This window comes from Grampus griseus, assembly GCF_964374135.1.
Source record: "Grampus griseus genome assembly, chromosome: 2".
NCBI classification, from domain to species: Eukaryota; Metazoa; Chordata; class Mammalia; order Artiodactyla; family Delphinidae; genus Grampus; species Grampus griseus.
In genome coordinates this window covers 75,709,362-75,723,484 of record NC_139018.1, presented here as the reverse complement: position 1 = coordinate 75,723,484, position 14,123 = coordinate 75,709,362, and the positions used below count along the sequence as shown (strand labels likewise).

Sequence of the window (14,123 nt, the reverse complement as noted above, 5' to 3'; positions counted from 1 at the left end):
CGGCAGTTCCGTGTCCAGTGGGACGGTGGGAGCGATGAGGGCACTGAGACCGTGGTAGGCGTTGTGTGAAGATGGAGGTAGGCTCTTCAGAGTTAGAAGGCTGGCGAGAGAGCCTGGCTAACGGGGTTGAAGCAGAGGCGGGAAGCCGGGCGGAGAGGCTGCTGACGGGAGGGGCGAGAGAGCAGGGTTTGGGGAGTGATGTCATAATGTCGGGGTCAGAATCTGTCGCTCCGAGCCAACTCCCTGCTTCCCCTAACTTATCCCCGCGGCTTTCTTTTGGTTTCCAGTTTCCCGGAGGAAATGACAATTACCTGACGATCACAGGGCCCTCGCACCCCTTCCTGTCAGGGGCCGAGGTGAGCACGAGCTGCCGACGCTGCGGGGGGGAGGGCGTGAGGCAGCGGCGGGGCCGGGTGGTGGGGAGGAGAGCGCGGACGCCAGGGGCCGGGTGTTGGGAACGGGGTCCGCGATTGATGTTTGGAGAAAAGTGGCAGCTGCCTCCACAGGCTATGAGGACCATGGGGATGGCCCGGGAAGCTGCTGTCATCAGAAAAGCAGGACGTTGGAAAAGACCGAACCTATTTCAGACTGATCTGGATTGGAATACAGAGTGGAATTGTCTCCTTTCGTGGAGGAGAAATAACTACAATAATCTTGGGAGATCGCAGCGGGGAGAAATTGTTTAAGCCAAAGAAATTTGAGACAGGGAAGGAATTTACCTACCAGAGGTTAACTGTGGAATGTGTTCATTTTTAAAACATACTTTGTTGAAGGGGTCTTTGTTTCATTTAAATTTCCTACCCAGTGATTTTTGGAAAAGTTAATAGTTATGTTTACTTACATGGTGTTAGCTTGTTTTGCTAGTGACAGGATGAAAGGAAATAGTTGCCAGAAAACATGAAGGGAGTTGAGTAGACCATGCATTTCTTTTTTTTGAATAAATTTATTTATTTTACTTATTTTTGGCTGCGTTGGGTCTTCGTTCCTGCGTACAGGCTTTCTCTAGTTGCGGCGAGCGGGGCTACTCATCTTTGCGGTCCGCGGGCTTCTCATTGCGGTGGACTTTCTTGCTGTGGAGTACGGGCTCTAGGGTGTACGGGCTTCAGTAGTTGTGGCGCGCGGGCTCTAGAGTGCAGGCTCAGTAGTTGTGGCGCACGGGCTCAGTAGTTGTGGTGCACGGGCTTAGTTGCTCCACGGCATGTAGGATCTTCCCGGACCAGGGCTCGAACCTGTGTCCCCTGCATTGGCAGGCAGATTCTCAACCACTACGCCACCAGGGAAGTCCCTAGACCATGCATTTCTGTTTGCCAGTGACTCAGAGTTTGGGCAGGTTACTTCACCTTTGTATGTCACAAGTTTCCCCAGCTGTCAGATGGCTGTAATAATAGTTTTTTATGATGATGTGAAGTAGAAGTAACGATCATGGTGAGGTCCTTTAGTATTCGTGGAAGAGTTTTAGTTGAAATATTGTCGTAAGTGTATCATTTGCTTAGGCAAGGCAAAAGAGTAAGATGGAACAGAAAAATAAATTTTTCGGTCTTTGAGAAACTGAAGTCTTGAACTTTGTACTATCTTTTGAGGATTTTAGTTTTTTTAAAAACGTTGTGTAAACCATTTGCATCAGTGTTTTGTATCTAGAATTATCAATTGCTGTTGAATGAACTTATAACAAAATTTAATGTTTTCGTGGATGAGAATTAGATTAGCAAGGAGCATTTGCTTTTTTTAAACTGCTTTATCGTGATTACTATTCATTATTATTCTTCTAAGCCGGGGAAAGTGTGAATCAGATAAGCAGCAAATTTAGAAACAATATAAAACAAAAATCTGTTTGATGCTTTGCTGTCTCTTTGCTAGTTTCTTCTGAGTGATATCTCCATGGTTTAATTTCACTGTTTGGAGTGCTGTAAATTTCACATTGGGCTCATCCACATGAAAACGCATCATTGCCAATTTCTTCTGAATCAGGTCTCCACATTTAAATTTCTTTTTATTTATTTATTTATTTATGGCTGCGTTGTGTCTTCATTGCTGCGCGAGAGCTTTCTCTAGTTGCAGCGAGCCGGGGCTACTCTTTGTTGCAATGCTGGGCTTCTCTTGTTGCGGAGCACGGGCTCTAGGCGTGCAGGCTCTAGAACACAGGCTCAGTAGTTGTGGCTCATGGGCTTACTTACTATGCGGCATGTGGGATCTTCCGGACCAGGGCTCAAACCCGTGTCCCCTGCATTGGCAGGCAGATTCTTAACCACTGTGCCACCAGGGAAGTCCTTAAATTTCCTTATTTAGAGTGTTGTAAATTTCACACTGGGCTCATCAAGAAACTTTCCGGGTTTGAGTCTATCCTTTGTTTTTGCTTTTATGACTTTAAGAAATGTTTTAAAAAACTATTTTGCCAAGAAGCTCATAACTAAATTTCAGTGGATTCCTTTAGCCTAGAGCCCTGTCAGTGTTAACATTTCTCCTTGTCATTACAACTTCTTCACCTTTCTTTCCCCCCTTGTTTGTTTGGTTTTGTTGTTGTTGTTTCAGTTTTTTAATTTGTTTTTCCTTTATTTCAATTGGTTTGTGGTTTTTGTTTTTTCTGGTCTTACTGTGAGCCACCCCAAATATGTCTTAGAACTAGATAAAGGTAATTAAAAAAATTTTTTTCTTTTAGAAGAGTAAGTTTTAGAGTTTTCTTGCAAGAAAAAGAAATGTCCACAAAAGTAATAACCATAAAAAAGTTGAAAAATTGGACTTCATTGAAATTAAGAACCTTTTTTTTTGTTGTTGTTGCACCATGCGGCTTGTGGGATCTTAGTTCCCTGACCAGGGATCAAATCTGGCCCTGGCAGTGAGAGCACCGAGTGCCAACCACTGGACTACCAGGGAATTCCCGAAATTCACAGACTGGGAGAAGATATTTTAATACATGTATCTGGCTCATATTCAGAATATATTCAAATACTTCTGCAGAGTAAAATAAAGAATCCCATTTTAAAATGGGCAAAATATTTAAACTCGCACCTCAGGGCTTCCCTGGTGGCGCAGTGGTTGAGAATCTGCCTGCCAATGCAGGGGACACGGGTTCGAACCCTGGTCTGGGAAGATCCCACATGCCATGGAGCAACTAAGCCCCTGTGCCACAACTACCAAGCCTGTGCTCTAAAGCACGCAAGCCACAACTATTGAAACCCACGTGCCACAACTACTGAAGCCCATGCGCCTAGTGCCCGTGCTCTGCAACAAGAGAAGCCACCGCAATGAGAATCCCACGCACTGCAACGAAAACCCAACGTGGCCAAAAATAAATAAATTAAAAAAAATAAATAAACTTGCACCTCACAAGAAAGGATATCCAAATTGTTATTAGGCGTATGAAAAAGTGTCATTGTCATCGTCACTCATTAGGGAAATGCCAATTAAAATCACAATGAGATACCATTTCACACCCATCAGAATGTTGAAAATTTAAAAGACAATTCCAGGAGTTGGCAAGGATATAGATAACTCTTAATCATTGCTGGTGAGAGTGTAAATTGATTCAACTTCTTTGGAAAACTAGCATTATCTACTAAAGATAAACATATACCTACCCTGTAACCTGGTAATTCCACTCCTTGTTATATACGTAAGAGAAATGAGTGCATATATTAACCGAAACATGTTCACAGCAACTTTATTTATATAGCTAAACAGTGGAAACAAAACCAGATGTCTATAAACTAATTTGTTAAAAGGAATGCAACACAGCAATAAAAAAGCATGAACTACTAATAAATGCAACCTGGGTGATCTCAAAAATATATTACTGAGTAAAAGAAGCCAGACAAAAAAGGGTAGACACTATAATAGTTCTTTTTTTTTTGGCGGGGCGTGGCGGACGGTGCACCTGACAGCATGCGGGATCTTAGTTCCCTGAGCAGGGATCAAACCTGTGCCTCCTGCAGTGGAAGCGTGGACTCTTAACCACTGTACTGCCAAGGAAGTCCCCATGAGTTCATTTTTTAATGAAGATCAAGAATAGACAACACTAAACTATGCTGATGGAGATCAGAATACTGCTACCTGTTGTGGAAGGGAGGGAGTATTGACTAGGAAGGAGCATGAGAAAATCTTTTAGAGTGATGGAAATGTTCTGTATCTTTATCTGGGTGGTAGTTAATTGGGTGTTTACGTATGTAAAAATTCATTGGGCCATACACTTAAAATTTATGTGCTTTACATAAGTTATGCCTTAGTAAAATAAGAAATAATAATTTTTTAAAAGTACATGTCCAGAGAGGAAGGCTTAGCATTTATTACAGCATTGCTTGAGATAGGAAAGCTGTATAATCTGAAGGGAGTTTAATCTTTCTGTTTCTCTTGTTTAGGCTGGCACTTAAATAATGATATTGTGCTTTGAGCACTCTGGGGAAATAAGTTATAAAGATAACTATCCTTAGTTAGGAAAAGTAATCATTAGAACCAGTTAATGATTTCAGGCTGAATAGTTAAAATTTTCACTACTGTATTAGTTTTTAAAAACAATTAAACTATTTTAATAATCTGTAGTACCGGGGTAATGTTGAATAAATAGGTGTTTGATTAAAATAAATTTCCTTAAAATGAATAATCTACACAAGAAAGTACTTAAAGAAATACTGGATTGTGTGCTTTGATATAGAGGAATGTGAAAAGATAGGGAAATGGTATTTTTTTATATTTTGGTTCTCTCAATGCTAAGCATCCTTGCTTATAAAGTGTAATTCCCAAACTGCTTTCTTCCTCATAAAGGCCCAGGAATTTAACAGAGAAGGAAACAAAAGCTGAGTTGAGAAGGTAGTGGTATCATGTTCCTATTTCCACCTTCTGTGTCCAAATCATTTATTTTTACTTTAATATTTGCTACAGTTTTATCTTTATTTTATGTTTGACAATCTAGAGTATGATTTAGTTATGTGGTGAATCCACTAAAATAAAATAACTTTAGATACTGGATTTACCTATAATCTTACAGATAACTTGTGGTAGTAAAAGATTTAGAGTGGATCTCTATTCTAGTATGTGTGTGGTTTACCTTTCTGTATTCTTGATCATTACCATTATTTTACTCTTCTTTTTTAAAGGAAGAAACAAATAAAACAAAATCAAAAAAAAACACCGTTAAAGCCACAGATACTGAATAACAAAGCTGTTTGCACATTCCAGGGGGTGGTACATAGAAAGAATGTCTTGTTAATTGGTTACTATGGAATCTCTACATGTCTGGTTTTTTAGTGTACTCCATGAGAGCGCTCCAGATAGTTTATGAGGGCTGGTCCTTTGCAGAACACTGGTCTCCTGTTTTGGATATGAGTTTTTATTCTTTTTCAGTTCTCATTAATAGTATCATTTTCATATCTTGGCAGAGTTGCTTTTTTATTGTGGTAAGCAGAATAGGATAGTCATTTTTTGCTTTACTTTTGCTGTATCCTCTTAAAAAATTGTACACCACTATTATACAACTATAAATCTAGTACAGTAAATGTTTCCCCAGGTCCTTTTTCCTGCCCCTGTAACTTTTGTTTGTTTGCATGAGAATTTGGTAAAAATCTTTGTACTCTTCTTCCTGAAAAATGAGCACATGAACTTAAACTGAAATCTCAGGAAAAAATCATGGACCTGAAGTTAACAACTTCCACACAATAACAAAAATGAGTTGTGTACTGAGAAAAGTTCAGTTCTTAGGGAGAGTTTTAGTTTTTCCTAAAGAATTGTCTGCTCCCATGCTCTTTATGTATGCTCCTCTCATGTTATATCACAAATTTTTACCATGCTAAGTAAAATAGTAAGGCTCTTGGAGGAGGAAAATATAGAAATGAAGCTATATACATATCTTTTTGTCGTTTAGGAAACTTCTCTCAGTGTAATGTGATTTCAGAGAAATCAAGCATTTCACAGGCATGCTCTTTCTCCCTGGTTTTACTAGCTGGAAATATTCTTTCTAGCAAAATTTAAAAATGCTGATATTAGTGAGACCCTTTCTGGGTTTGGAAAAGTCTTGAGGAATTCCTAAAGAATGCTTTACTTAATCATGAAAAAACCCCCGAAACTGTGAGTACCTATTTAATTTGATCTGAATCAGTTGGTATTTACTGTGCCATGTGACAAGGTTGATAGAATTTAAAGTTTCTAAAATTCCAGCAATCTGTGGTAATTGGTTGGGGCAGGTGTTAAGTTAAATAATTAGGATATTAATATTATCATTAAGCAGTTATATGTATCAGGCCATGTGATAAAGTTTTGTATACTAAATCCCATAAATCCTCATAATAACCATATAAGGAGATTACCATTACAAGTCCCATTTTATAGATGAGAAAAATCCATTCAAGGTCATATAGTAAATGGCAGAGAAGGGACTTGAACCCAGATCTCTGTGACACCAAAGTCTCTTGCCATTATTAAGGCTCTGTTGCTGCAGATGCTGCCATTTTAGTTTTTTAGTGTCAAAAGGAACCATAACATTTAATGTATCTTAGGTCAGACATTGGTCTGTAGCTCCGTGAATTGTGGCGTCATTCAGAATAGAAATAGTGTATTATTATTGTAGTTGGACTCAGAGGAAGGATTTGGGTCTTCACCTGGAATAATTTTTTTCTTCCTTTCTTGCAGAAAGTCTTGTTCAGAGCAAGACAGGAATGTGTTCAGGAACTGTTAGAGAACCAGTTTGCCCTCTGGCTATATCTCTTAATGAAGGTTTTTCTCCTCACTCTTATCCTTATCTTAGCATTGTTGGGTTTTCCAAAAATCTTGTACACATGGAAATTTTATTTGTTGTTAGTATCGTGATTTCTAAAATGGAGAAGTGGTAGGAAACTCTTAAGTGCATATATTTTAGAGGGGCATAAAGTTCCCATGATCCTTTTAGGATCTGCTTCAAAGGAACCTAAAACAACAGTCAAAGTATAATTGTCTAGTTGACAATGAATTTCTGTGGTCTAACAGTTCAGGTGTAGTAAGTATGAAATAACTGCTGTCTATTAGAATAGAGAGATTTTAAGCATCATAGCTAAACAGGTTATAAAGGTTGGGTCCCTACTAATGGTGCTGAAAGAATCATTCATTAGACCAATAGGCAAAATAGTTTAGGACAACCAAGATGGTAAAGGTAGAAAAGAGAGAAAAGAACTGAAAATTGTGATTGATGTTGGCAGCCTTGTATGTGACATATGGCCAAGGATATGAGGAAGATTTATTTGTAAAATTAAATAGGTCCTAGGAAATTGATAACAGAAATGGGATCCAGGCCAAAAAGAGGTACACTGAGAATCTCCAGTACTCAGCCATGTTCTTCACTTAGCAGTATGCAGTTCCTCCTCTTCCCACTAAGTCTTTTCCCCTTTTTTTCCTCCCTACAGACGTTCCATACACCAAGCCTGGGTGATGAAGAATTTGAAATCCCCCCTATCTCCTTGGATTCTGATCCCTCACTGGCTGTCTCAGATGTGGTTGGCCACTTTGATGACCTGGCAGACCCTTCCTCCTCTCAGGATGGCAGCTTTTCAGCCCAGTATGGGGTCCAGACATTGGACATGCCTGTGGGCATGACCCATGGCTTGATGGAGCAGGGCGGGGGGCTCCTGAGTGGGGGCTTGACCATGGTAAGGGGCAAGACATTATCAGGCTTACCCAAGCTCATGGGCATGGTGTTAGGGGAGACATAAGTAACTCTATTCCCTGCTACACTTGGGTAGTATTTATTTTCCATTCTTTTGGCTAAAGGCTCACCAACAAAGACCTCGTTTCCCCTGAATAAGTGAGATGTATCATCTGAATCAATTTTACTTGAAAACTGGTTTAAAATTGTAAGATGTCCAGTGTTAACCCTGAAATGAAAATGATTTATTGGGATTTTTGAAAGAAAAGTTTTTTCCCTACTACTATGGCTTTCATATCCTAGGATTCAAGTGTGAGTGTGATTGCTGGCATGCTGAGGGATGTATTGAAAAAACTGTCTGAACCAAAAGTATTAATTGTGGATTAGTATGTGTTATAAATCAGTGTATTTGGGCTTCTAGCACATCTCATTAGTAGCACATCTTCACCCACTGTACTTGATGCCAAACATCTCTAACATTGCCCTTATGCACTCTGATTTGCCTGTGTATTGCAGCTTTAAGAGCCGTTATTTAGGAGGGTACAGGGAGAACGTTTTTCATTCCCCTGTGTGTCATCACTCTCTCTAGATTACTGAATAACTTACTTGCTCTTTAAATTAACTTGTCCAAAATTATGACTTCTTTGGTTATTTTTAGTTATTTTGGAATAGGCCTTTGAGTACAAAGAAGTGACTTAGTACTCAATTTGTAATTTCTGTACTTTATTAAAAAGCTTAATATGTTTTATATGTAGACAAATTATTTGATCTTTGTTTAAATGATGATACTTTCTGGGTAAGCAGAGGGTTTATAAATTGTCCTGAATTCCGGTGGGGGGAAGGGAAGGGTAGTGCTTTTTATATTTAGTGTTTAATTAGTCCTTCTGCTTCTCTCAGGACTTGGATCATTCTATAGGAACTCAGTATAGCGCCAATCCACCTGTTACAATTGATGTACCAATGACAGACATGACATCTGGCTTGATGGGGCATAGCCAGTTGACCACCATTGATCAGTCAGAACTGAGTTCTCAACTTGGTTTGAGCTTAGGGGGTGGCACCATCCTGCCACCTGCCCAGTCACCTGAGGATCGTCTTTCAACCACACCTTCACCTACTAGTTCACTTCATGAGGATGGTGTTGAGGAATTCCGGAGGGTGAGGCATTCCCTGCCAAAATCAAATCTGCCATATTATTCTGGGATAAAACTCTTGACCTACAGCTCCTACTAAGTATTCTTTACTCCTGCCCTGCTGTCTCCTCTGCTCTTTTCTGGGTATGGGGTCCTGCCTCTCTAGTTATAGTTTATAATGCTCCTTCCAATCTCCATTCTTATTGGTCCTCACGTACTTTACTGTCTTAATCCTATTGCCTCTACTTTTAGCATTTCTGAGAATTCCATTCATGTGACTAGTTTACCCCATATAAAAGTCCTTTTCTTTCAGTTCTCCCGACATGATACTTCTCTTCTTCTTGTAATTCTCTCTCTTTCCCCCCCCCACAGCAACTTCCCAGCCAGAAGACAGTTGTGGTGGAAGCAGGGAAAAAGCAGAAGGCCCCAAAGAAGAGAAAAAAGAAGGATCCTAATGAACCTCAAAAACCAGTTTCAGCATATGCTTTATTCTTTCGTGACACACAGGCTGCCATCAAGGGACAGAATCCCAATGCCACTTTTGGGGAGGTTTCAAAAATTGTGGCTTCCATGTGGGACAGTCTTGGAGAGGAGCAAAAACAGGTGAGCAAATAACAAGGAACTAGTGGTTAGTGAATGTTCAAGTTTTAACTTCCTTATGTGTTCTTATTTCATATCAGCTCTTTGTTAATGGCATTCAAGATCATCCTTCATCTTAAAAGTTGCAGCCATACACTGAATCCCAAATACCCATCTAAATACTATAGGGAGTTCCCTGGTGGTCCAGTGGCCAAGACTCCATGCTCCCAATGCCGGGGGCCCGGGTTCAATCCCTGGTCAGGGAACTAGATCCCACATGCCACAACTAAGACCCGGTGCAGCCAAATAAATATTTAAATATTTAAAAAATAAAAACAAATTTTAAAAAAAATTATTATAAAAAACACTGAATCTAACTTTCTATGCCTTTTTTTTCTATCTGTAAAATTAGGCTATTCTTTGGTGAGTTGCATGCTGTAGCTAACTCTAAAATCCACAGCAAAGTTTGAATTTTTTCATTGGCCTCATATAAACTTGAGAACTATAGTTAACCTCCCTAAATTTAACCTGGATTAAACAAATGAAAATTGTGATACTACATGAATATAAGATACAGTTGAAATTGAAGATGGCTATAATTATCATTACCTTACACTCCCCAGGTCGTCTTATTTCTTAACCACTGGACCACCAGGGAAGTCCCCAATTTATTATTTCTTATGATTCTGTAAATTGGTTGGGTGTTTTTCCTGGTGTTCTTACCTGGGCTCATTCTTACAGTCGTACCCAAACAACAGCTGGTATGGCTTATCAAGATGACCTTGCTCCCGTGCCTGGCAGTTGGTGCTACCTGTTGGCTGAAATGCCTTGGTTCTCTTTCACATGGTCTCTCATCCTCCAAATAGGCTAGACTGGCTTCTTTACACTATGGCAGAGTTAGAGCAGTATTCCAAGAGAACAAAAACAGATGTCCACAAGTTCTCTTTTTGTCAATTCAGCCACATTCTAATGGTTAAAGCAACTCACAGAGCTAGCCCAAATTCAAAGGAATGGGAAATAAGTTTCAGCTGTTGATGGAAGACTAGGTATGCAGCACAGGAAGAATTCTTGTGGCTATCATTGCAAACAGTTTAGCACATTTCCTTAAGGGAAAGTATACTGGTTAGACACAATCCCAGACTAAGCAGACTACTCATCTTATTGGGGGTCAGGATTTGTTCTGGTTACACAGGTGTGAGCAAGGGTTGCTGTTGGCTTTAGAAGTGTAGCTATTCTGCAAGCCTACTGTTGATTGGCTGGCTTTCAGATGCATGGTCACTGGAAAGTCTGCCATGGTGGCTGTCTTGATTACTAGCTTTCAGGAGTTGTCAATATTTAGACTGAAATGAATTGTCTTTCATTGATGAATGATGTAGGATTATCAGTCTTTACTAGGAGTTTGTGGACTTTCTAAACAGTCTGTCTTTCATGCAGGTATATAAGAGGAAAACTGAAGCTGCCAAGAAAGAGTATCTGAAGGCTCTGGCTGCTTATAAAGACAATCAAGAGTGTCAGGTAAGAAGATTGGGGTAGGTGGATATTTAAACCAATAAAAACATTTTTAAAGCTGTATATTAGCAATTATAAGAAGTAAATACCACCAAAAACCTGTGGAACCTATTAATAGTATATAGTTATTAAAAGCTCAAAAATATGTAACAGGTTTCCCATTTGTTTCCATCGTAAACCTTGCCAAACAGTCTGAGTTTATTTTCATTGTTTACTTTAGCCAGGCAGACACATGGCTGCTCTTTTTTCTTTCTTTCTCTTCGTACCCCCCGCCTCCCCAATCTGTGATGTACCTTTTCTTGGGAGGTGATTAGAGTGAGGATGTCCTGGGGAAGAGAATAAATCTCCTGATTTTTTTTTTTTTTTGGTCTTCTTTTAGGCTACTGTGGAAACAGTGGAATTGGATCCAGCGCCCCCATCACAGACTCCTTCTCCACCTCCTGTGACTACTGCTGAGCCAGCCTCTCCAGCAGCAGCCTCAACAGAGCCCCCTGCCCTGTCTCCTTCCATTGTTGTTAATTCCACTCTTTCATCCTATGTAGCAAACCAGGCATCTTCTGGGGCTGGGGGTCAGCCCAATATTACCAAGTTGATTATTACCAAACAGATGTTGCCCTCTTCTATTACTATGTCTCAAGGAGGGATGGTTACCGTTATCCCAGCCACAGTGGTGACCTCCCGGGGGATCCAACTAGGCCAAACCAGTACAGCTACTATCCAGCCTAGTCAGCAAGCCCAGATCGTCACTAGGTCAGTGCTGCAGGCAGCAGCTGCAGCAGCAGCTTCCATGCAACTGCCTCCGCCCCGACTACAACCCCCTCCGTTGCAGCAAATGCCTCAGCCCCCGGCTCAGCAGCAAGTCGCCATTCTGCAGCAGCCTCCCCCGCTGCAGGCCATGCAGCAGCCCCCACCTCAGAAATTTCGAATCAATCTACAGCAGCAGCCGCCGCCACTGCAGGTCAAGCTTGTGCCTCCACCCACTCTAAAAATGCAGACTACCTTGGTTCCACCACCTGTAGAAAGGAGTCCGGAGCGGCCTGTGAACAGCAGCCCTGAGACCCACACAGTGGAGGAAACCTCTCCTGAGACAATCTGTGAGATGATCACAGATGTAGTTCCTGAGGTGAGCCTCTGTTTTCAAGTATTTCCTCTAGACCAGTGAAAATGTGTAAGCATTTTTGGTTGACCTAATAAAAGCAGGGGTTGCTACTAGCATTTAATGCCTGGCACAACTAGGCGTATGAAATATCCTGTCAGTTCCCTGCAAGATACTCTGTAGTGTTCTTGGTGAGAAACATTAAGAGGGCCTCCTATCCTAGACTACTCCTTAACTAAGCAGAAGTAATACGGTAGTCAACTAAAGATATATCCTAAGCATAGAGTTATTTTTCAGGTGTCTTACCCAAGGATCCAAAGCTTTGGAGATAAATCCTTCCATTTCTCTCAAACCTTGACTGCTTGGCTTGATGTTTTTAAGTAAGGGGATGGGTAGGGAATACAGGTAGAAAAATTCAACTGGTTAGTATCATTGAGTCTTTTCAGAAACAAACAGATGCCAATTTACCCTAGTTTTAATTTGTACCTGACCAGTAGTCATTTTGAAATATAGGTCTGTTTGTGACTATAGTCCCACAATGAATGAAGCAGTCATTTTAAAGAAAAATACCACCCATCCCACCCCTTCAAAACCAGGAAACTATTAATCTCTAAGTTTTTTTCCTTTTTGCTAATGGCACCACGTTTTATCTTCTTAGTCTCTGATCTTAGTTGAGGTGACCCAACCTCTATTCACATTCTATTGATTTGATATTTTCAGAGGAATATTATTCAACTGTAGAATAAAGTCAGTGATGGGTAAAATTAAGATTAAACACTAGCAGTATGGCAGCATTCCCCTTATAGGAAGCATCTTCATGTCAATCTGCATGGCAAAATTCTAAAGCTGGATATAGAGAAGACCAAGAACTCACCTTCTTTTGGAAGTGTACCCCCATCTGTGCGGGACTGTAACATCTGTTGCTCCATTGGATCCTAGAGTTAATTTGACTAGCTGGCTAGCTAGGTAAGTAGCAATCCAATCCATCTTTGGTGCTCTCTCCCTCTCACAGGTTGAGTCTCCTTCTCAAATGGATGTTGAATTGGTGAGTGGGTCTCCTATGACGCTCTCACCCCAGCCTCGATGTGTGAGGTCCGGCTGTGAGAACCCTCCCGTTGTGAGTAAGGACTGGGACAATGAGTACTGCAGCAATGAGTGCGTGGTGAAGCACTGCAGGTGAGCTTACAGTTCCCCTTCTTATAATTCAAGTATGACTAAATAAACTGTGTTGGAAAACACAGTAACCCTGAGCATATAATCAGTACCACCTTACCTTTGGTAGAGTAGGTTGCTATATACATCTGATTGTAGAAGCTGCTAGAGAAGTTCCCCTGCTTAAAAAAAGCTTACATTTGCCATGCAGATAAAGATGACATAATGAGCAGTTCACACTTTTCAGTTACATTACCTCTGTGTGTGCTCTTTAAAAATATGACACATCAAGCTGGTGGTGACTGAATCTTAGTTTAGCTTATCTCCTTAGTGCAAATCAGACCTCTTAGGGAATTAGAATTTGAGAAGGAATGGATAGGCGGTAAGTAGCACAATAAGGTGCTAAGTATAGGGGGAAAGGGAAGAAGTTCTGAAGATTTTCCCCATTTCCCCAATTTTCCTGAGATTGACCTACATCCATGAAACAAGGCATTGGTATTTCCTATCTCAAATCCTCCAAAGTAAATTAGGATTGCCTATACTTCTGACTCTTAGGCCCACTGCCTTTATATTCCTATTGGGTGATATATGTCAACCTATTTGTTTAAGACAAAGTTTTAAAAAGAATATATCTAGGCTGTAATTCTGAGTTTGTGTGTATCTTTTTCTTTCTTAGGGATGTCTTCTTGGCCTGGGTAGCCTCTAGAAACTCAAACACAGTAGTGTTTGTGAAGTAGTCCTGTTCTCCAAGCCAGTGAAGACTTACCTGCTGGGAACATGTCCATCGAGCCTGTTTTTAAAAAGACAAGCTGGGCTTCTGGTAGTGCCTGATCTCAACCCATGATGGTCCTTTATGTCCTTCACGTTACTCCCCTTTTGTCTCTCTTCTACAGGGGCCAGGCTATGGAGCAGGGCCATTGAGTTTGCTGGAATTGCTTTTTACTTTCACGTACAAGCAGAGATATCAGTGATAATAACAGGGGAAAGGGTGAAGGGCATATGAACAAGCAGAACATAGGGGTGGTGGCTAGGGGTGGGGAATTGTTTGAGGAAA

General features: G+C 40.7%; 1 protein-coding gene across 1 annotated transcript; it reads left to right on the top strand.

The window, feature by feature from the left end:
* The first annotated feature begins 1 nt into the window (after window position 1).
* Window positions 2-13,884, top strand: TOX4 (TOX high mobility group box family member 4). The gene is made up of 9 exons (XM_082647924.1): window positions 2-77; window positions 288-356; window positions 7,362-7,604; window positions 8,498-8,758; window positions 9,106-9,336; window positions 10,747-10,827; window positions 11,201-11,944; window positions 12,930-13,093; window positions 13,746-13,884. The coding sequence occupies exons 1-9, from the start codon at window positions 72-74 to the stop codon at window positions 13,804-13,806; spliced, it is 1,860 nt and encodes a 619-aa protein (XP_082504050.1). The 5' UTR covers window positions 2-71; the 3' UTR covers window positions 13,807-13,884.
* The last annotated feature ends 239 nt before the right edge of the window (window positions 13,885-14,123 follow it).